This window comes from Zeus faber, assembly GCF_960531495.2.
Source record: "Zeus faber genome assembly, chromosome: 2".
Taxonomy (NCBI): domain Eukaryota; kingdom Metazoa; phylum Chordata; class Actinopteri; order Zeiformes; family Zeidae; genus Zeus; species Zeus faber.
The window spans coordinates 47,683,650-47,706,760 of record NC_137189.1 but is presented as its reverse complement, the minus strand read 5'-3'; the positions used below and the strand labels follow the sequence as shown (position 1 = coordinate 47,706,760).

Genomic DNA, 23,111 nt, shown 5'->3' with positions numbered 1-23,111 from the left:
ATGGTTTATGGAAAGCGAGTTCCAATAAAATACTTTAAAAGGAAGGAAGGATACAGCAGTGTCGCAGTCCTTCAATTTCAGTGTTGTTGCCTTTCTCTAAGGAGTCTGCTTTGGATTCTGATGTCCTTGTACTGGGTTTTGGGGTGTGGTAGCTAGGTGCACCTTTGCATACAGTTTGCATACGTACCTGGTTACGGGTCTGGTGATTGTGGGGTTTCGCCCATGGGAAATTATCTGGTAGTGAGGTGCTGGTTAAGCTTGAGGTGACGGCCGTTCCTATTGTAACCAAATATCTGGCTAGACTGTCTCTGAAGTATCCTGAAGTGTTTTCCGCCTGCGGTGTAACCTGTGCTACGTCAAAGCATCAAGCCTTGAGTGAAGATGTTATTGATTTGTCTGACAGATTTGTTGCTACTATGGAGTTAGGCTTATCTGATGTTCCATCTCTGTCTAATAACCTGTCATCTACTGGGTCAGAGGGTGGCGAAGTCAGCAAAGTAAGCCTTGGTGATGTGTCTATGGCACATGAACAGCTGAAAGTGCTGTGTCGGCAGAGGAAATGTCAATGTCAAATGTCTGTGCCTCGGGGTACTTTGCTAAATAGAGCGTAAGTGGACACCACTTTACGCATTGCCGGAGGACGACTGGAGTGTGATAACACAGGTTGTGCTCCTGTTAAAATACTGCTGTGACATCCTGAGTTTTTGGCTCAGGATCATCAGCCCGCTGGCCATCTGGGTGTAAATAAGACATATGATCGGGTGTTGCGCCATTTCTTTTGGCCTGGTCAAAAGAAGGATGTGGTGCAGTATTGCAAGTCATGTCGTGTGTCAGGTTGCTGGTAAGCCATATCAGACGGTTCCCACCAGCACTGTTGTGTCCGATCCCGGCTGTGGATGAGCCTTTTGAATGGGTTGACGATGTTGGTTCACTTCCAGAGGTAAGTCTAATAATAACTTTCTGCTAACTACCATGTATGTAACATGTTTAACATTTTCCTGAAGATATACCACTGCACAAAATAACTGCGCCTGTTGTTAGTGCAGTGCTGTTGAAAGTTGGTGAAAGCTTTGATCAAGCTCTCTGTGTTCGGGTTGCCAAAGGTTATTCAAACTAACCAAGAGTCAAACTTCGTGTCATGGATCTTTGCCCAGGTTCCTAAGCGGCTTGCAATACGTCACTTTCATTTGGAAGTGTGTACCATCCTGAGTCGCAGGGCACCCTTGAGCAATTTGAACACTCAAGTCAATGTTATGTGCCTACTGCTTGGAGTTTGAAAAAGACTGGGAGGATGGCGTTCATTGATGTCGTGTGCAGTGAGAGAGGTTGTACAGGAATCCCTAGGATTTAGTCTCTCTGAACTGGTATTTTCTCATTCTGTGCATGGCCCGTTGAAGCTAAAAAAAAATGGATGAGTGAAGCTGAACCACAGAATTTGCTAGACTGTGTGTGGCTTTCGTTTCAAGCTGCGCCGTGTTTGTGAGTTAGCAGAAGATAATCCGAGTGCTGCTCAAAAGAAGATGAAGGGCTGGTACGATAGGAAAGCTGAAAGCAGAGTTTGTCAGCGCCAAATTGCTGGTTCCATCACCAATCCCTGAGCCCAGTCTGCAAGCTCGCTGTGGTGGCCCGTATTTTGTCCAAAAGAAAGTAAGTGACCGTGGTTATCTCATTGCTACTCCAGACAGAAATCGTAGGAGTAGGCTTTGTCATGTTAACATGTTAAAAACATACCATGGGTGTGAGGATGGGCCTGACCTGGACTGTGTGACATTCAGTCCTGCAGCTGTTAATTTTGTCATGCCCTCCGTGGAGCTGTCTAGTGCTGATCTTGGTTAGTCTGTCCACGCCTGTGTGGTGGTGCTGTCCGGTGCTGAAAGTGTTGGACCTGCTGTGCCCACAGTGGCACTGACCACTGTGGGGGAGGAGGATGCTGTTGTTCTATCTAAAGCAGTTGTACAGGGGACATTACTGAACCTCGGCAATGTTTACTCAGCTCGATTCTCACTAAGTTCACTTGCCTGATGCTCAGCGTGCAGACATTGTGGATGGTAGCTCAGGAGGTAGAGCTGGTCGTCTAGTAAAGTAAAAGGTTGCTGGTTCGATCCCAGGCTCCTCCTGCTTGCATGCTGTGGTGTCCTTGAGCAAGACACTTAACCCCTAGTTGCTCCTGATGGCTGCGTCTGGCGGTGTTTGAATAATTGTAAGTCACTTTGGATAAAAGCGTCTGATCAATGACTAAATGTAATGTGGAGTTGATTTTGTTACAGAAGCGGCTGTTTTCTGATGTACCTTAACGCACGACTGTCTCACAACATGATATTGATGTAGGTGATTCGTCACCGATTAGTCAGAATGTATATCGTGTTAATCCTGACAAGCGTCCTAAGAGAGAGGATGGTACATGCTTGGGCACAGGATTGCAGAGCCCAGTTCAAGTTCATACAAAGCTTCTCCTAAAAAAATAAACAAACCCCCTCTCAGGACTGGATTACATTAGATGTTCCACGGGTCATCTCGTAAAGACTGCTTTTAAATGTTGTGCTCCGGGCTCGTGGAATAACCTACAATGCGCTTTAAATATTGATTCCTTGATACCGTTGAGACAATTTCAAGATATGATTACAAATCTCATTGTTTTAGAATGTAATTGTTTCAACTATGAATTGTTTTAACCATTGTTGATGTGTGTTCTTATTGTCTTGACTAATTTTGGAGAGGTAGGCAGTGGCCTTGGCCGCCATCCCGAGGGGGGGGCGATTGGGGCACATTTTGTACACCCGTCTCCCACTCCGACGGTACCAATTACATGCGCTAGCGATGGGGTGCCCGCAATTGGCGCGCCAGAACAGCGTTTTTATTTTAGATGTAGGTTATTTTACATCTGATTATGGAATTAAACAAATGCGTACGGAATGGTGCGGAACGAAACCGTTTCTATTGGGGAACACTTTCTCCCTGACTCTCTCCCTAATCACCCCCTCTCCATGCGTAATAAGCAGAAAATAATCGTAACGAGTCTACAAGTCGTCACCCGTTCCGCTGTGCCCCTGTTTATGATTCCCTTATTTATAATTCCTCATTTAAATGTTATCCCTGTGCATTTTGTAAGCTTTATTCCGTTTTATTACTATTATGCACAATGACTAACAAAAAAAAAAAAATGTAATGACTGCTCCACTTGACCAATCTCAGTCGACTGACGGGTTTCTGACTGATGATTCGACTTGTCGACTTTCAGTGGGCAGCCCCAGATAAAGGTGAAATGGAACAAAAAAGAAAAGAAAAATAGTCACATCCAGCAGATAAGGGAGGCATTTGAGTGGTTAAGCAAAGCAAACCTGACACTTAACTTAGCAAAATGGGATTTTTTTCAAGCAACTGTGGTCTATCTGGGAAAATAAGTGGGCTGAGGTGAATGCGCCCGGTCCATTCCAAGGTGGAGGCGATCCCGGCATTCCCCGTTCCTGGTTCCAGACGAGACCTGCGCTGCTTCCTCGGGGTGGCTGGCTATTACGGGGGGTTTTTGCAAAAACTTTTTTGCAGCATCCTTAACTGACCTGTTAAGCTCGAAAGTCTCGTTTGTGTGGTCTGACAATTGTCAACATGCTTTTCAACAGATTAAAGCCCTCCTGACTAATGCTCCTGTGCTTGCGGCGCCTCACTTTGATCGGCCATTTAAACTGGCAGTTGATGCAAATGAGTTGGAGGCGGGAGCTGTTCTGCTTCACTAGAACACCCTGTGTCTGACTTCTCCAAAAAGTACCGCCACCAGCACATCTACTCTACAATCGAAAAAAGAGGCCCTTGCGATGGTTCTGGCTGTGACCCATTTTGAGGTGTACGTAGGGTCGTTTAATGTTCCCGTCACGATTTATTCTCACAACGCTGTTGTGTTTTTGCAGAGGACGCGTAATACAAATTAAAGATTGATGGGTTGGAGTATTTTTATGCAGGCCTTAATGTAAAACATGTCTGTGGCAGGGATAATGTTGTGACAGATGCATTGTGGCGTTTGTAATTGTTATGCATTGTTTTTTTGCGTGAAAAAAATCACTAAGGGAGTTTTACGTCCCTCTCTCTCTCTCCCTCATTTAAGGGAGGCTGAAGGAGGAGGAGCTCTCTCTCCCAGAGGAAGGAGCCCGCTGACTGTCTTAGCGTTGTTTCTTTGCTTCTTGTTTTGTGTTTATTTCTTTTGAGGGTGGAGGTCTGGTAGTCCAGTTTGAGACTTTGTTTGCTCGTTTGTTTGCACTGTTTTGGTAGTTTAGGCGGGAAGCTCTGGGTCTTACAGCCCATTGTGTGGTTGGCCCAGACTTCCTCCATCCTTTTGTTTTGTTTGGCCAGGCCTCCAGACTCCCAGCATTTTCATAAATAAAATCAGTTTCCGTTAAAACTTAACCTCGGGTATGGCATCCTCTTTATATGTTGCTGGTCATGAGGTTGAGCCAAATGTTTTTTTTTTCCTTCTTGCAGCTGTAACAGTAAATTTTTTTTTCTCAACGGTTTGTTTATTGCTTTAAGACTTTAAATTCAACAAACAGAGAGAATAACAACGACAATATACACCTCCGACATTCTATTCCCACTCTACCTATCCATCCAGTGTCCATATATTCAATGATTTAGTTAAGTTCAGACAAATAAAATCAAAATAAAATGGGTAAAGTCTAGGTAGAGTAGGGATACAACGACAACAAAAGAACATAAAACACACATTGGAAATAAAATTAAATACACTGTGCTACTGGCCATTACATTTCACATTCAAGTTATCTAGAGGCATAAATTATGACAAAGCAATTGTGATACACATAAATCTATACCCAGATATTATTATATCTGGGTATATATATATATATATATTATACAGATATTATTTATGAAGTTACCTATCATATTCTTACATTATAACAACAATAGAAACAGTAATAAGACATAGTTCCTCTTTAACTTGTCTTCTTAGTTTAAGACATTTGTAGCATTTGTACTGTTTCAGAAATCATTAAATTTCACATTTTCAGGGTATAGTCCTAGAACACTGTTGGATCAAGGGGAAATTTCATTCCAATCGTTTAATGAACTACACCTATGACTTCTTCTCAAAATGAGCTCTCTCGTTACATTCCCACATGCAGTGAAATAATGTATAATGTTCCTTTGAGCACTGAGCATTTCATACAATTGCTGTAATGTTCTAATTAAACTGATGTCATCGTTCAGGCGTGATGTGCGCATCATCAAGTTATACTGTATTAGTCTAGGACTCGTATTTGCAGTTTGTTTATGGGCGCTTTCACATATTTTATCCCAGTCTTCTAAAGAAAAGTCAGTGTTTGTATCTCTCTACTCTGAGCCTGTCCGCAGAAGCACCAGTAGAAGTAGAAACCACAGTGTTGTATAGCAGGGAAACCACTTCCTCCACTGTGACGGTTGTGTGAGCATCTCTTCTCATTTGAATAATGAAGGTAGAGTTAACTGGGGATTTTTGAAAGAGATAAAACTCTCTAGTTGCAGGTATTTCAAGAAATGGGTTTTTGGGATGTTGTTCGTATTTATTTGTAAGCTGTTCAAATTAAATAATATGTTCTTCAATTAGGTCTTCCGCCTTTGCTAAGGCAGTTTTGTGCCCAAACCAAAAAAACCCCTTGATCCATTCTGACAGGTTTAAAGAGATCGTTTCCCCATAAAGCAGTAAATCGAGAACAAAACATCTTCACCTGATAACTTCTGAGTATTGTATCAAACATTGATCGTATTTAAAGTAAGTGGGTTTCCAGTTTGTTTTCGCAGTTTTTTAATATTTGCTGAATTTATGGGGGAATATTTGGGGGAAACTGAAAGTGATTGGATCTCAACCCATGAAGGTGTGGGTTTGAAATGATGTAGTACATGATTGATCGTAACTGAGCAGCCACGTAATACCACAGAAAATTTGGGGAATTGAGGCCTCCTCTATCATATGGGTTATAAATCAGTGATAAGCTAAGCCCGGTGCATCTATTGCTCCAGATACATTCAAGAGAAGTTTTCTAAAGTTTTTGGAGAAGTGTGAGATGTGCGATATTTTGAAAAAAATATACAATAATTTTGGAAGAACATTCATTTTAAGTAAGTTAACTTGACCAATTAAGGAAATGGGTGGATTAGACCACCATGTTATTGAGTTATTAATTTCTTCCATAATGGGTGTAAAGTTTCTTTCTTTCAGGGACTTTACATATTCCAAGGTAAGTAAAATTCTCTCTAAAACTGAAAGGAGAATTGTAGTTGACTGAATTATGGTCTTTCCTTCCCATATAGTAACATTAGAGAGGATTTGTCATTATTTATTTTGTAACCGGAAAATTGTCCAAAGGAACCAGTTACTGTACATAAATTAGTGTAGGTATTGACTGTTTTAAGTTTGATATGAATAGAATTACAATCTTTGCAAATAATGCAATGATCTGTGTGACCTAGCTTGATGCCCGATATTTTTATTGTGAGATCTAGTGGCCATAGCTAGAGTCTCTGTAGCAAGAATAAATAGACTTGGCGATAGGGGGCAACCTTGTCGAACGCCTCTTATCAATGTCAAATGGGTCTGATATTATTACTGTTATTAGTAAAAATCTCAGCTACAGGTTGCGTATATAGAAGTTTTTCCCAATTAGAGAATGTATCACCGAAACCGAATCGATCAAACATTTCAAATAGGCATGACCATTTGACTCTAATGCCTTTTCGGCATCTAGTGACAACAGGGCGGCATTTTTAGCATCTTTCTTTTCATACAGTATGTTAAGCACTCTTCGGACGTTGTGGAATCCTTGTCTACCTTTAATCAACCAATTTTGATCTTGACTAGTATTGGTTGGCAGAACATGATCTAATCTATGCACGAGTCATTTACAGAGAATCTTTACATCTGAATTCAATCCCCTGATATGACCGATTAGGTTTTTGGTTTTTTTCTTACCTGGTTTCAGTAATAAAGTAAAAGTTGCATTTTTTTAATGATGGCGGAAGCAAGCCATTATTGTAGGACTCTATAAACATCTCCAATAATGGTCTCTCAGCCTGTACCATCAGATTTCTCAAATTCATTGATAGACTTCTCTGTTTGTAGTTGTTTTATACGCCACGCAAGAAGCTTCCCTGGTTTCTCTCCCTAATCGTACCACGTTTGTTTTAGTCTTAATAGGTACATTTTATCTTAATAAATAAATATGTGAATTTCTCAGACACAGCCGAGGGCATCACAAGGCATTGTCAGTCAGTCAGTCATCAACACATGCAAACAGAGCACTGTGGGCCAGTACAGAACCTGCGCTTGTTTTTCATTTGCAAAATGTCCCGTAAATGTGATATCCACGTATTTTTGGTGAGATATATATTTTTTTGCCCTTTTTGAGGGAAGAAATCACAATGAAAGGTTGTCCTGCATATATGGTTTTTCCAAAGAATTACCTGTAGTTTGAAGCATCAAAATCTTCATGGTTTTTCACAAGATTTTAGAAGATCCTTTCGAGCTTGGTCAGTGTCAGCACCTCTTGGTTTACAATTAATCTATGGTGGATGATCCTCTCACAGAAGATCTTGTAGCTGGCATCGGAGGTTGGCTCATTTCTGAAAAGAAAAACACATTAAAAATGGAAAAGATGTAGTTTGACTATTTTATGCTAACTATTTCACAAGGGCTTCTATTTTAAATATAGTATAAATAGTAGCAAATTTAATCGAAAGCAACTGACCAAGCAATTTCAGATTTTTTTCCAATTTTTTATTTTTTTAAACCAGAAAGAAACCATCCGATTGTTAGTGGTTGATGAAATGCCGCTGCCTTGGAATAAATTATTTCTAGCTTCTTCTATCTTCACGCACCACTACATATTTTATCATATTTAGGTACTGTGCCAAGAGCTGTGCCGTCAAGATTGGGTCTACAGACAAACAGACAACATAAAGACTATGTACATGACCAATGCTTTACTTCTGAAACCTGCAATAATGCCAATGAATTATTAATTGATAATGGAATAACTTGCTGTAACTGTTGCAGTAGACTTTGCCAAGAAGAGCCTGTAGCAGGACTGCACCTCGAGGGAGTCAGTCACTGTCTCGAATATGCACAAGAATGCTAGTGGCTTCCTTTATCTCGGCAGCTTTCAGCAACTGGCCTTTAAATTAAAAAAAACTAAAATTAAATTAGTTTGTGAATTAAAAAAAAGAAACAAAAATTGTGTTTACAGTAAAACAATCTTGAGTGTTCTTTGTCTTCTTCGTCAATGTTGAGTACTGCCTACCCTGCTATACTTCACTACCTGCCTACTATATTTCTTTTGTCTACCTACCCACAAATGTCAAAATGGTAATGTAACAGAGTAGCCAGGCCAAGTCTTGTACACATGGATATTTTATTACCCTAATGGACAAAACAGTCCTTCCTCTTTATTACGCTGCCGGTGCAATCCATATAGTTAGTATATATGTAAAATCTATTTATGAATCAAAATATTGTCATAATAACTTGGTCCGGAAGGATCCATACACTGTTTATTGATCCCAGTTATTGTTCGTACAAACAGTTAATAGTGACGGCTCCTTCGGGTCTTAATACAGAGTCTCCCTGCTCAATTATGTTATACTGTATATGTACTTGCAGCTGTACGCAAAACAATGCTTATCTGATTCCGACTGTATAATAAATATTAAATAAATGTCACTGTAAGCTAGCCATGTAAGTAGCATATGCCATTTTTAACTGTGTGTGTGTGTGTGTGTGTCCCATACTACCCAATGGCTTCACACGCCGTGTGACCCGTTTCTCGGCCGCATCCAGCGTCCTTTTGTCTATCAAAACGCCCGTGGCGGGCGGCGTGAAACTCAGCGTCCTGCGGAACATTGTGCAACTGGATTTCTATCCAGGGTTTCTGTGTTTCTGGCTCCTCTGATCCTCACGCGGCAAGCACGGCCGCCGTTTCCGAATAGAACCCCCGTCCTGCGTCTGAAACCCTCCACCTCTTCCTTATATTATGGCCGCGGGGCGCATACGACATCGTTAATAAGCTCCGTTGACGCACTTTTGAAGGGGCTCCGGCCTCTTTTCCTCTTCTTCGCCACTCGACGCCGACGGTCCCGGGCGCAGACATCTTGGATTCCGGTTCGAACGTCGTTCCAAAAAGGCGGCCCCCTGATTGGTCGAGCGGGACGCACGCCACGATTGGTCCGCTATTGTCGATTTATATTTAAAAATAATAATAATAAAGAAATATAACTAATACAAAAACGTCAGGATGGCACGTGGAGAACTTTTACTTAAGTACTTCTCAGTTAATTAAACAAAAAAACGTGTAATGCCTCGCCGATTCCAGGCGCGTGTAGTCGACCCGGAGTGAATCGATGAAAACCTCCGGGCGCACCGGAAACCCCGCCAGGCGGGGGTAATCGAGCCGGAACGATCGATGAAGCCGCCTGGCACCCGGGTGTACGGAGCAGCTCCAGGGACGTGCGGTCGAGCCGGAGCAATCGATGGGTCCGTCCAGACGGCAGAGCCACGCCGCAGCGTGACGGTGAACACCGGACGGGGACGCAATGGCGCGGACGTAGCGGGCGGCGGTTCATTTGTTCCTTCCCTTGTTTGATTCGACTTCGCGTCGGGCAAGCCATGCTTCCGTCGGCGTGGAGTTTCCTGAAGCGGCACAAACGGAAATTCATCTTCACCGGAGCTGTGGTGGGAGGTAGGAAGCTAGTGCGGCTAACCGGGCCAGCCGAGCCGACGGAGCCGCGAGTCTTAGCGTCCAGAGATGACAAGGTTTGATTTGGAGCATTGCTCAGCTCGACACCTCTGGATTTGTCTGGAGGGGGTTGAAATGGTGCGTGTGTTTTTTGTTTTTTAATTCTCTGGTGTCCTCCCCTTGACGTGCAAAGTTGAGGGTTTATTAGCGTGGAAGGGGGGCTGGGTCACGTGACTCGATGTGCGCGTCGTGGGGTCAGTTTATTTAAATGTCCTCGAAGTCCAACTGCTTCGATCCGTACGGGGAGGGCGCTCTTCCCCGTGTCCATATGACCAATCTGCTGCGGTGGAAAGTAACTCATTACCGGAGTAACATCTGTGTTCAAAGCCAAACGTCTGTGTTTCATACACTACACATGCATAGGTTGTTGTTTTTTTTTTAAACAACCAGGAGCTGGTTCCATCAAACTGCTCGTCGATGGTTCGTTGGGTCCATGTCGTTGTCAACGACGCCGCCACCTTCACGATTCTGTTGTGAATTGTAGTCAGGAGATGCACAGAAAACTCTTGGTTCTCGGTTCTTTTGGGCCGTGTCTCCGTGCGCTCACACCGGAGGCGGTCGCTCGTGGGCTTTCCTGCTCGACTCGCTCCCGGGTGGTTGCCATAGCAGCGCATAAACAAATGAATGTGCACATAGCTGCATTCATTTATTTGGATGTTGTTTGCAAAAATGTATGTATTTTTAAGTGACACGATTATTTTTATGTTCATGAAGTATAACTTTTTATATGTTCATATATGCAAATCAAGTGTCGGACGCTGCCCCTGCACCTCTCCTGCTCCTCTGTTTCTCTCCCTTCTCTCTTGCAGTCTGCAACTATTGATAAAAAAAAACCCCAATACACTCTCAAAACATTACAACCTTCTGTCTCACTCTTTGTGGATGTGAGTGTGTATGTGTAAATGCACATACAGTAGTCTAAATTATATGTTGGGCTTTTTTATACCGGTCAGATTCACTTCTCAAGAAATATTCACGTGTGTTCTGACCATGTTATTTGTGCCATATGACATCATACTGTACAGGGAAAATGTTTTTAATCAAACTATGAGGAAGTATAGGGGCAGTCTCCACGAGAACTCAACATAGGTCGAACTTGAACTTTCACATTTTTTATTCATGTACCTCATGTAATAAACCTCACCACGGAGCCCAAGTACCTCCCAAATTTTCTTCCATCATTTTTTTTTAATTATTATTTACAATTTTTATTATTAACAGTTTACAATTACGTCTCTATAAATGAATAATTTAGCGTTACATGATAAAGTATGGAGGAAACCGGCTACCACAACAATAAGCTTTTCCTCCTATTTCACAGCTAATTAGCATAAAGTTGAACTAGAAGAACTTGATCTTTCTCCCATCACCAAGTATCAGAGATCGCGTCGCACTCCTTCGCTCCTGGTCGCCAGCTCCCACTGGAGCTGAATGACTTCCGGAAGCTTTGTCGCTGCGTGGACGTGTTGCTTCTGAGAAAATCAATTCAACTGTTCAGCAGCAGCAGCAGCAATAAACCTGGCTCTGAACTTGGCAAGGAAGTGGTTTTTTGGACGGCCGTTCTCCTAAGGAGTGAGAAGGTTGGTGTGCTGATCTTGTATTCCTGGGTTCCGCTGACACCATGTGTTCTGGGCGGCTCTGTCTCTGCAGGCATGTACTTCCTGGGTAAGTACGCCCAGAGAAAGATGAGGGAGATTCAGGAGAGGGAGGCGTCTGAGTACATCTCCCAGGCAAGAAGGCAATTCCACTTCGAGAGCAACCAGAGGACGTGCAACATGACGGGTGAGGAGCTCGAGTTCTTCAGATGGAAGAAGTAGAGCTATGCTCCGGATACATCATCCTAACCAATCAAAACACCGGCTGAATCTGATATTGCTCACTGAGTACTACATACTAGTACTACATGAACACCTGAAGTACAGCCAGCCTCATCACAATGTTTTGTGGGATACACTAACCATCATAGTATACTATGATATATCACTTGATGTAGTATATCATCCTGGTGCTTTTCTCATACTATATGATACATATTATTTCCTACATACTACAAAAGCTCACACTAAATAGATTGCTTGTCTGCGATTTTTTGATGCAGCAATTGTTCAGCTCACCTTCTGCTGATAGATGGAATTGGTTGAAATTAAAATGTGGGTGGTTCTGGTTCACCTGAGCAGGTGGTTCCCGTCACCAATGGGGAGAATGGGTCATGACAATTAAGTAAGTTGTGTGTGTGTGTGTGTGTGTGTGTGTGTGTGTGTGTGTGTGTGTGTGTGTGTGTGTGTGTGTGTGTGTGTGTGTGTGTGTGTGTGTGTGTGTGTCCCACAGTACTGTCTATGCTTCCCACGTTGAAAGAAGCCATCATCCACCAGCTCAACTCAGAAAGCCTCACCGCGCTGCTTAAGACCAAGTGAGTCGAACACGATGGAATCGATCTGAACACGTTTTACAGACCAAAACCAGCAGCGTTTCCTCTTCAGTTCTGGGAGTATTTTACACTGTATGACTATGAATCATCTGAAGTTCCAAGTCCCACAGGTCCCTCACATTCAAACTTGAGGTTTTGTGACGTACAATGTCACAGCTGAACTCAGTCTCAACTGTGATGAAGTCAAAGTGTATTATGTCAGGGAGCACCAGCACAAAAGAATATTACTAACATGTGCACCTTACACCTCCTTTTCTTGCCCCTCCCACACAGACCAGGCAACAAACTGGAGATTTGGGAGGACCTAAAGATCATCAGTAAGTTGTAAATATCATTTTGATTTCCCTTAAAAAAAAAAAAAAAAAAAAAAAGCATCCTTGGGGGGGGGGTCGACGCTGACCTCTGGGTCCTCGTGTCCTCCAGGCTTCACCCGCAGCGTCGTGGCGGTGTACAGCACCTGCATGCTGGTGGTGCTGCTCAGGGTGCAGCTCAACATCATCGGAGGATACCTGTACCTGGACAACTCTGTGGGGAAGAGCTCAGCGGTGAGGAGGGAGGGAGGGACTTTAAAACCAGAGGCACAGAGACAGAATTTGCTTCCAAATCTTGTAATAAATATAATGTAAATGGATAAAAATAAATAAACTGTGTGTGTGTGTGTGTGTGTGTGTGTGTGTGTGTGTGTGTGTGTGTGTGTGTGTGTGTGTGTGTGTGTGTGTGTGTGTGTGTGTGTGTGTGTGTGTGTGTGTGTGTGTGTGTCCCCTCCAGAGCTCCTTGGCTCCGCCAGACGTCCAGCAGCAGTACCTGTCAAGTATTCAGCATCTACTGGGTGATGGTAGGACACACACAGTAGATGTATATTTGCACACACACACTGGGCAGCGATCATCATATCAGACCGATTTTCAGCTTCCACTGCTCTGTTAACCCTTAGAACTTCACAGATGAAGTTAATTTAATAAATAGAATAACATTGCTTTAAACCCATTTTTATAGATGTTGTTTAATCCCCGTCTCTATGTTTTGGCCTCTTCATTCAAGTTTGTCTGTTTGTTTTGTTTTGAACTCTTAACTGATTGTTTTTATACTCGAGTTTTGTTTTGCTTAGTTATTCTTAGATTCGGTTCATTCATGTGCACTACAGCCATTTTGAAAATAGACATGACTCTTTTTGTGCTTGGAAATACGACGCATCTCTCTCCCTCTCTCTCTCCCTCTCTCTCTCCCTCTCTCCAGGACTAATAGAGTTGATGACAGTGGTGAAGCGAGCAGTGCAGGACACACTGGGAGAGTGAGTTTCTGTCTGTTTGTCATAGCTGATCCCGTTTGTCTTTGTATTTGTGTGTGTGTGTGTGTGTGTGTGTGTGTGTGTGTGTGTGTGTGTGTGTGTGTGTGTGTGTGTGTGTGTGTGTGTGTGTGTGTGTGTGTGTGTGAATATATTTTTGTATGTGTGTATATTAACCTGTTTGTGTCCATGAATCCGTGTGTATATTTTCAGGCGTGTATGTTTGTTCATGAGTGCATCCCTGTGTTTATTAGCCTGTTTGTGTGTCAATATATTTCTTTGTGTGCGTGTGTGTGTGTGTGTGCGCGTCAGGGTGTCTCTGAAGCAGAGTCTGTCTCTGCTGGAGCTGGAGCAGCAGCTGAGCTGGATCAGAGCGCAGGTGGAGGGCTGCTCGCTCCTGGACGGGGGGTCGGGGGCCCGGCGCCCCCTCACCTGGTACATGATGGCCGACGAGGAGGACACGCTGGCGGACCAGGTCGGCGCGGCAACGGGCAAAGACTGTGTACACCGTGTGCAATGGAGAAATGAATATTCGGTCAAATATTTCAGTATTCCACAGATGTGCGGCGACGAGAATGTGCATGTGGAACCTGCAATAGGGGTTCCACATGTTTTTATTTATTTTATTTATTTATTCATTTTTCACAAAATAAAGATACATTTTCAGAAGTAATTCTTTCAGTTAAATTATTCAGTAGATACACAATGCACAAAAAGTAGTTGTTTTAATGTCTGTGTCTGTGTGTGTGTGTGTGTGTGTGTGTGTGTGTGTGTGTGTGTGCGTGTGTGTGTGTGTGTGTGCGTGTGCGTGCGTGCGTGCGTGGGCGGGGTTGCAGATTAGCTGTCATGCAAATAATGCAAATAATAGTGTGTGTGTGTGTTGTTTGAACAGGCTTGTGGGCTAACGCAAAACGATGTTCTGACCATCAAGCTGCTTAATGAGACCAGGGACATGTTGGAGAGGTACCAGGCCTTGTTCAAGTCTTAGTTCTTTTTTTTTTTTTTTGTCCCCCCCGCTTTCTAAAATCTGTGTGTTTTGCGTCTCTAGTCCCGACTTCAACACGGTCCTCAACACCTGCCTCGACCGCGGCTTCTCTCGTCTCCTCGACAACCTGGCCGAGTTCTTCCGCCCGCCACCCGGCGACGCCGCCGCCCCCCGCAGGTCCAGCCTCCCGACAGAGCTCTGCACCGACCTCCCCCAGCCACCCCAGTTGGGGGTTGTTTGGGCGATAACGACCGGCCGGCCGCACGTTATCCTACTACTTACACGGCTTCTTGAAACCAATAAACAAAAAAACAGCTATTGACACAGAATAGGGTTTTGAAGTAATCGTATAATTAGTATGCCTAGTTTAAATCCAAATCAAAATAAAATTGTCCAAATCAAGGTAGCTAACTCTTCCCCCCACACGTGGCTGAACTTTTTACTGTTATTAATGTGAAATTTGACGCCGGTTGAGGTTGAAAGGAGCCGCAGAACGAGACGCCCGTGTGTGAAATAGTCTCGTCTCCCGTTGTAGTTTCTCTGTAGCGTCACAAGATGGCGCCACTCTCTGGTGTTAGTCAGAGCCTGTAGGCGGAGAGGTGGTTGCCGTGGCGACGGTCGATATCAGCAGGTCAGGGCTCGTTTTTCCCAGAAATAACTGACTCCACCTGTTTGACCGCCGTCGACCAGCCGGAGTCGAGTGCTCCTTGAATCCAACCATAACTGTTATCCTGTCTCTATCTCTCTCTGTCTCTCTCTGCCTGTCTGTGTGTCCTGGCAGTCTGTCTGCCGTCAGTCTGCCGCTGGCCAAGATCGTCCCCATCATCAACGGTCAGATCAACACCGTCTGCAGCGAGACACCGAGCCACTTTGTCCAGGTGAGAGAACCTCCAACCTCCAAAGAACCTGCTCCGTGTTGGTAGAACACCTGTTATAGAGCTGTCTCTCCCCCTCCCCCCCATCTATCTATCGCTCTCTCTCACCCCCCCACTCTCTCCCCTCTCCCCCTCTCACCCCCCTCTCTCCTTCTCCCTCTCTCCTCTCCCCCCTCTCTCTTTCTTCCACCCCCCTCTATCTATCTATCTCTCTCTCTTACCCCCCTCTCTCTGCCCTCCCCCTCTCTCCCTCCCTCTCTCTCTCTCAGGACTTGCTGATGATAGAGCAGGTGAAGGAGTTTGCAGCCAACGTCTACGAGTCCTTCAGCAGCGCTCAGCAGCTGCAGAAGTAAACAAGAGGAGGGCGAGGCCGTAGGGGTGAAGACTCTTCCATCCCTCCCTCCCTCCCTCCCTTTCCCCACGTCGACGGGAAAACAAACCCTCATCTCTGGTTTCTCCTGAAGAAGGTCAGCGGTGCCCGTTTAGGTTTTCAAAAAAAAAAAAAAAAAAGGCAGAGGAAAAATCCTTTTTTTCTTCCGTGTCACTCATCGTTTTCCTCCTGATTACACGACTTTAATGATCCCGCTTGACGCGCCGTGGGTGGTCATGTGACGCTGACTCCATTAACGGCAACCGGTTCTGCCGCCGCTGAGCAGCCATGACACCGTTCTATACAACAAAGCTCCTTTCGCTCTGTTCTACAAAACAAATATTATTTCATCATGATGACTGGCTCAGCCCAAAGAGTGTGTGTGTGTGTGTGTGTGTGTGTGTGTGTGTGTGTGTGTGTGTGTGTGTGTGTGTGTGTGTGTGTGTGTGTGTGTGTGTGTGTGTGTGTGTGTGTGTGTGTGTGTACACGTACGCACACGCACGCACGCGCAGGTGTGTGACGTGTTGGGTGTCACTTGTCTCTCCGGCCACTAGATGTCACTGGTTCAATAGTACAGGCGTTGGGCCAGCGGGGTTCCAAACTTTTTCAGGCGGTGAACACAATTAATCTGCCTGTAATATGCTGTGAAAACTAATGTATTAAAAAATTGAAAACAAATCAAGATATAAAAAGTCCAAAATAAATGCGAATTTGCTGTGGAATTCCATTGTAATTCCATTGACGGCCCCTAAGGGCCTGGGAACCACTGTGTCAGGGGACTTTTACTGGAGATCTTCATTCCAGATCGGTAGATGTGGTGTCACTGAACAGTTGAGAGGTCGTCACTCGTTATTTCCACTGTTTTTTCTTCTGCCGACGTTTTAAACTTTTGTCACATGAGTTTTGTGGAGTTTGGTATCTGTTTCTTTCTTCCAATTGATGGAATGAAAAACCCTCCCTGTGTGGAATCTGTGTGTGTGTGTGTGTGTGTGTGTGTGTGTCATCATGAGAATCCATTGTTCTTTTTGTGTTTTTGTTTTGTTTTTCTGGGTGGCACATTGGTACCGGGGTTGTAACACAGGTCTTTTGTTTTTTGGTTGTTTTTTTTGTTGTTGTTTTTTCTTCTTTATAAATCAAATTGTATGGAAACATATATTTTCGTCACCCTCGGTCACTCAGCTGAGGTCAGGTTTGTTTTTTGTTTTTTGTTTTTTTTATCAACACTACGATGCCGATGCTTTAAACCGCTGCCCCTCCCTCTCGTGACATTTAAGGTGAAAAATGGAAGTTGTGAACATTGATGATCATTCAGTGTTGAGTCATAGAAAATGAACGGAAAAGCTTCCACGGTGAAGATGAGGACGATGAAGATGGCGAAGTCGGCTCGGCCATGCAAGGTCCCGGTGATTCATGTTTTGGTGATCACGGAGGTGATCATATGAGAATGTATCACTGTACATATTAGATTGTATGCCTTTTTTGTAAGAAATCCGAATGAAAAACAAAGTACGTATGTTTGTATCAGTGTAATGAAAAAAATGTAATAAAGCTTAATATGGTTTAATATACGTTTAGTGTGTTCTGAGATCATTTCTAGATATAAATATTTATTTTCCTAGTACGATAGCTTTCTAAGCCGGTAGGAATCAAAAACCAGCGTGTCACCTGTGTCAACCAATGTGAGTGGAACAACCGTGAACCCTGGGACGACGGGCTTGGATCTTTTTACGGGAGAACGGAGGAAGAGAACAAACCATACAATAAATAATCCGTCCTGAACGGAGCGAGTGTTGGGTCGAGGGGGAAAAAAGGCTTTTAATTGAGTTTGGTTCCGGAGATCAGACCAGAAATAGGCTTTGACCCGTGATGTTGACACTCCGTCCGGGCGTGACTCAGAACTTAGCTTTTGCGTTTGACTTGGAATAGGATCAGATGTGTCCCTGTGTCCTCCCCCCAATGTTCATATCCTCTCAGACGTCCCTCTTTGAAAGAACGTGAAAGGCAGAATGAGAAAGATTTTAGGTTTTCAGGGCCGGGCGCCTAAGGGGCCGTCATGAAAGAGCAACGGGGGCTTCGGCACGGTGATAACTTGCACGATTTGATGACTTTTTTTTTTTTTTCTCCAAAGCCGGTTCCTACAGCAGCTGATATCCTCCAAAATCAAAGCAGTGATTAATTTGGAAAACAAGTTAAACCTGCAACGCCCTAAAATAAAAATAAAAAATATCCTAAAGATTATTATTGTTGTTATTTTTATTATTTTTTTTATTATTACTTTTTTTTCTCAACATTTTTTCAGAAATGTATATTCAAAGTTTGCTGCTACTCCTTGTGCTTTAGCTGATTCATTCTCCTCTATGGATTTCATTGCCTCGTTTCGAACACACCGCTCGTGCTCCTCTACAAAACAACACACACACACACCCCGAATTGTAGCTGGGAAAAACACGTGCACTGCTTTTGTGAACCCAGTTTGAAAAGACGGACGCCATAGTGTTACAAACCAAAATTAAACCCCCAAAAAATTGAGAAAAAAAAATGAAAAAAAGTTAGAGCTGATGAATCCAACCTTAACATTGTTCAATACCCCCCAAAACGCACAAGTCAGTGCAGGTGTCACAGGCTGGGTGTAATTTGCTTCCTTTCTTTGGTATCAATACAACGTGTGTGTGTGTGTGTGTGTGTTGATGTGGGAAAGCCCCTGCAGCCTGGTACTGGCATCAGCTATCAGTCTGATACCACAAGCTAAAAAAACCCCAAACAAACAGGTTTTGAAGCAAATCCCAGATACATACAGTAAATCCGATGCCAAGACCCAAATCAAACATCAGATGTTAACGTGTTTTTTTCAACCCGGGCCTTAATTAAAATGTTGGTTCCCATCGTTTAAACTGTGGCCGTTCAGAGCACGGCAGCGCTGAGAGACACCACTGCCGCAGCTCCCACGCAGCCCAGACGCTGAAGCCCTAAAAAGGAGGCGTCAAATCTCCTTCTTGATCGCGAGGAGCTCACAACATAACCAGGCCTTGTACCTTAGACCGACTTCCACGCTGGGCCGATCGGATAACACAAGAGACCAGAAACGGGAAGTTGCGTCACTTCCCGCCGGCAACCTTGCTGTAGGCGGCAGCGCGCTCTCCGGACGGCCTGAGAACCCAGACCCGGAGCCGTCGACGTGGTGCAGGCGCAGCGGGCAGGAGGAGCCCGCTGCCTCCGGGTTGGGTGGCGGTCCGACGCACCATCCGTCCGGCCCGCCCGCTCGACCTTATCAAATGTGGAGCCGCCTGCAGCTCACTTGTCCTCCCCTCGCGGCGCGAGCCGCCGGTGTGGCCCCCTGCGGCCCCGCTCGGCACCCGGTTCCCAAGGAGCTGATCCCGCCCAAAAAGTGATCCTATCGCTGCTCGCGGCGAGCTAAAATAATGTAGCTTCTTCGATATGAAACGACATTACCGTACCGGCGACAAAGGACTGAGTGACAGTGCTGCTGATATGAGGGGCTGCAGGATGCTGCAGTGTACAGCCATGAAGAGCAGCAGGGTGGGTGAGAGCTCCCGGACGTCAGCGCACACGGTTTGAAGAACTCCATTTATTTAGGGCCGCTATGAGTCGGTAGGAGGGGTTAAAAGAGCCAACGAGACGCACTGAGTACACGGAGCCGGCGTCGATAACCGGGCTGGACACCGTCCCGCAGGCACTCCGTGACGCGGTGAACCCTCGGACCGGTGCTTCTCAGTCTAAACGTGAACCGTCAATCGCGAAATGGCGCGAGGGCGCGGCTCAAACGCCCCCCCCCTCGCAGAAGGCACCGGGCGGTTCCCTCCCGGCGACTGGGCTTTTCTCTTTTCTCTGGGCCGAGCCGTGGAAGCCCCGACCCCCACGGCCACGACAACGTCAAGCGCCCAAAATACAGATGTTACACCACGATGAATAAATGAATGAATTGTTTCGCTTTTCTTTCTTGCCGTACAACTTTCCTCGTGTGGAATATGAATTTTGAAAGTTCAAAGTTCAAGGTGTTTTATTAGTGAAGTGTGCAGTACAACACAAGGTCATAAGGTACAATGACATTCTTGGGGCATGACAGGCAGCAACTGTGTCGTGGGCATAAAAAGATAAAATAACAAGGCTAAAGATGAGAGGAAGTGAAGAGGAAAGGGGAAATAACATTTGTTTTAAATAAAATAAGAGTCAAATATAAAAAAAGCAAGAGTCGAGATACAAATACGGGCAAGAGGTCGCAGTGTATGTACATACAAATAAAATAGGAAAATAATCCTAAAATGGAAACTAAAAATTGGACATAAAAATGTGACTTTTTTTGATTATTGCAAAAATTGCAATACATTTTTTGAACACTTCTTCACATCAATCGGGATTATTTTTTTTTTTTGCTTTTTAACCATGAATTCTGATGATAAAACCTCTTCACCAGGAAATTGACCCGTGTGTCTCTCTTTAAATCATGAACTGAACAACAGCACAACATCATAGATCTTACACAGTGCAAATATTCAGTATTCTTGTCAAGCATATGAAATATTATTATTATTATTATTATTATTATTATAATTGTTATTATTGTTATTATTACTGTTATTATTGTTATTATTTTATTATTATTGTTATTATTCTTTTTATTATTGTTATTTTTATTATTTTTTTATTTATTATTATTATTATTAGTATTATTATTACACTGAGTGTGTGAAGTACAGAAGTCAACAATCCTACATTAAGGTGAAAAGAACTGAGCTACGTCTCATTTTATAAACCTTTATTTCTTGCAGGTGACTCTGGAACTCGGTGTAACCTCATCTCCAAACCTCTACCTGGAGGGGCGGAGCTTATCTCCCTTCTCCAACCGGACGTCTGCGTCGCCTGACACGACCAATCAGAGCCGGTCTGAGTGTGATCGCCTCGACTGATTGGTCGTTTAAGAAAACAGACAGTAACACTGAAATCAAACAAACGGAAAATAATACGAGAAATCTTCCTCCTCCTCATCCTCCTCTTCCTCCTCTTCCTCCTCGTCCTCCTCTTCCTTCCTCATCCTCCTCTTCCTGCCTCGTCCTCCTCTTCCTCCTCTTCCTTCTTCATCCTCATCTTCTTCCTCTTCCTGCCTCGTCCTCCTCTTCCTCCTCTTCCTTCCTCATCCTCCTCTTCCTCCTCTTCCTTCTTCATCCTCCTCATCCTCCTCTTCCTCCTCTTCTTTCCTCATCCTCCTCTTTCTCCTCTTCTTTCCTCTTCCTGCCTCTTCCTGCCTCATCCTCCTCATCCTCCTCTTCCTGCCTTGTCCTCCTCTTCCTCCTCTTCCTTCCTCATCCTCATCTTCCTCCTCTTCCTGCCTTGTCCTCCTCTTTCTCCTCTTCCTTCCTCATACTCCTCTTCTCCTCTTCCTTCTTCATCCTCCTCATCCTCCTCTTCCTCCTCTTCTTTCCTCATCCTCCTCTTTCTCCTCTTCGTTCCTCTTCCTGCCTCGTCCTCCTCTTCCTTCCTCTTTCTCCTCTTCCTCCTTGTCCTCATCATCCCCATCTTCCTCCTTGTCCCTTGTGCCTCCTCTTCCTTCCTCGTCCTCCTTGTCCTCCTCTTCCTCCTGGTCTTCCTTGTGCTCCTCTTCCTCCTCTTCCTCCTCCTCTTTTTCCTCTTGCATGAGTTCCTCATCCTCCTCTTCCTCCTCATCCTCCTTGTCCTCCTCTCCCTCCTCTTCCTCATCATCCTCCTCCTTGTCCTCTTCATCCTCCTCTTCCCCCTTGTCCCTTGTCCTCCTCTTCCTCCTCATCCTCCTCTTTCTCCTCTTCCTTCCTCGCCCTCCTCGTCGTCCTCTTCTTCCTGGTCCTCCTTGTCCTCCTCTTCCTCCACGTCCTCCTCTTCCTCCTCTTGCATGAGTTCCTCGTCCTCATCATCCTCCTCTTCCTCCACCTTCCTCCTCATCCTCCTCTGCCTCCTCTTCCTCCACCTTCCTCCACCTTCCTCCACCTTCCTCCTCCTCTCGCCGCTCGACCTCTACCTCCAGCTCTCGCTTCACCGCCGACCTCCTTGTCTCCGTACGGTGCTGGTGGTGGGCTGGTGGAGCAGCCGAATGAAGCCTGACGCCGCCTCCGACCTGCCTTTCCAGAGGAGCACGAGAGCTTTTCCTGTTGCGTGTGGTGAAGGACGGAGATTTTGGAAGTTGAAAAGTGGAGACTGTGCTCGCGGATTTTCGGACGGGGCTCGGAGATCTGGTGCATGAGCCCGAGAGGGCCAGGTGCCCCCCCCCCACCCCCACTCCCTCCGCCCCCCCTGAAAAAAAAGAAGAAACCCCCGAAAAGGCGCACGGCTCCCAGTTCCGATTTTAGTGTGTAAACAATTGCGGGGAAAGCTGTGATAGGATCCGCGTTGAAGAAGGGGCCGACGCGTCCGTGGAAGAGAAGCGACTCGATTGGCAGATCCTCCAATGGGAGAAGAGAAGCCCTGGTGATGTCACTTCCCCGCAGGCTTCCGCTGAATTCCAGCTTCAACGCCGGGCGAGGAACTGACCCTGTGCGCGCCCACCTCTTTGGGCTGCGATCCCGCGTCGTTGGTTCGTTTTTTAGATCTCTCCTTTGTTTTGACATCATCTTGACGTTGCTCGTTCCGTTTCGGAGCGGAAATACACGGCGAGTCAAAATGGGTCGATCGCGAGTCCTTGAGTCTCATCGGGAACTTCAGGGTTTTCCTTTTTTTTTTTCTTCTCGTTTCCTTCTTCGCCCTGAGGCGCGCTTCACACCGAATGCGTATCTGCACCCCCCCCTCCTAGTGGCTGTCGGGTGAACTGCGCCTGAGTTTTGCGTCAGAAAATGCGTCCGGAAAATTGGGAGAGCGTGTTTTCTCCAGGATGACAGCGAAGAGCCCGCTCAGCCTGACGTCTACCATTTTCCATCAACGGCACTTTAAAACACGCGTCGTGTGGCGTTGGCAAGAGTGGCAAAAAGAGATTTATTCCTGGTGAATACGCTGAATTAGGGTATTAATGACGTCATTATTTTGTACACGTGACTTCCTGGCTCGGTTTTGATCCCAGTTCAGTTTTTAATGAAAACTGGACCGACTGAGAGTTGTCACGAGACTTGTGAAAAATGTTTTCACATGTTTTCAAGTCTCGTCCTGCAGCCTCGAATACACACACGTACGCATACGCGCACGTGCGCGCACGCACACACACACACACACACAAGCACACACACACACACGCGCACACACGCACATACACACACGCACGCGCACGCACACGCACACACACGTATATGCGCACACGCGTACACACACATACACGCGCCCACACACACACACACACACACACACACACGCACACGCACACGCACCCACACACACGCACACGCACACGCACACGCACACACACACACACACACACACAAA

At 45.1% G+C, this 23,111-nt stretch overlaps 2 protein-coding genes across 3 annotated transcripts in view; both read left to right on the top strand.

Moving 5' to 3' along the window:
- Positions 1-23,111, top strand: part of aig1 (androgen-induced 1 (H. sapiens)) — a 122,938-nt gene that overhangs the window by 60,118 nt on the left and 39,709 nt on the right. The gene's annotated exons all lie outside the window — the stretch shown is intronic.
- pex3 (peroxisomal biogenesis factor 3) lies at positions 901-17,273 on the top strand. 2 transcript variants are annotated; one of them, XM_080024259.1, is made up of 12 exons: positions 901-940; positions 11,424-11,555; positions 12,102-12,183; positions 12,475-12,518; positions 12,625-12,746; positions 12,970-13,036; positions 13,438-13,492; positions 13,799-13,961; positions 14,379-14,449; positions 14,535-14,648; positions 15,253-15,349; positions 15,616-17,273. In XM_080024259.1, exons 2-12 carry the CDS (start codon positions 11,426-11,428, stop codon positions 15,697-15,699), a joined length of 1,029 nt encoding a protein of 342 aa, XP_079880385.1. In that variant the 5' UTR covers positions 901-940; positions 11,424-11,425; the 3' UTR covers positions 15,700-17,273. The 2 variants fall into 2 exon arrangements, with proteins under 2 accessions (XP_079880385.1, XP_079880384.1); XM_080024258.1 differs by lacking the exon at positions 901-940 and adding an exon at positions 9,520-9,716.

What these genes read in the sequence shown, in the direction of transcription:
- pex3 (XM_080024258.1), top strand. Translation starts at nt 9,644, where the DNA reads ATGCTTCCGTCGGCGTGGAGTTTCCTGAAGCGGCACAAACGGAAATTC. An exon ending in CACCGGAGCTGTGGTGGGAG is followed by an intron (nt 9,717 to 11,423) that starts GTAGGAAGCTAG and finishes CTGTCTCTGCAG; the next exon opens with GCATGTACTTCCTGGGTAAG. An exon ending in GTGCAGGACACACTGGGAGA is followed by an intron (nt 13,493 to 13,798) that starts GTGAGTTTCTGT and finishes TGTGCGCGTCAG; the next exon opens with GGTGTCTCTGAAGCAGAGTC.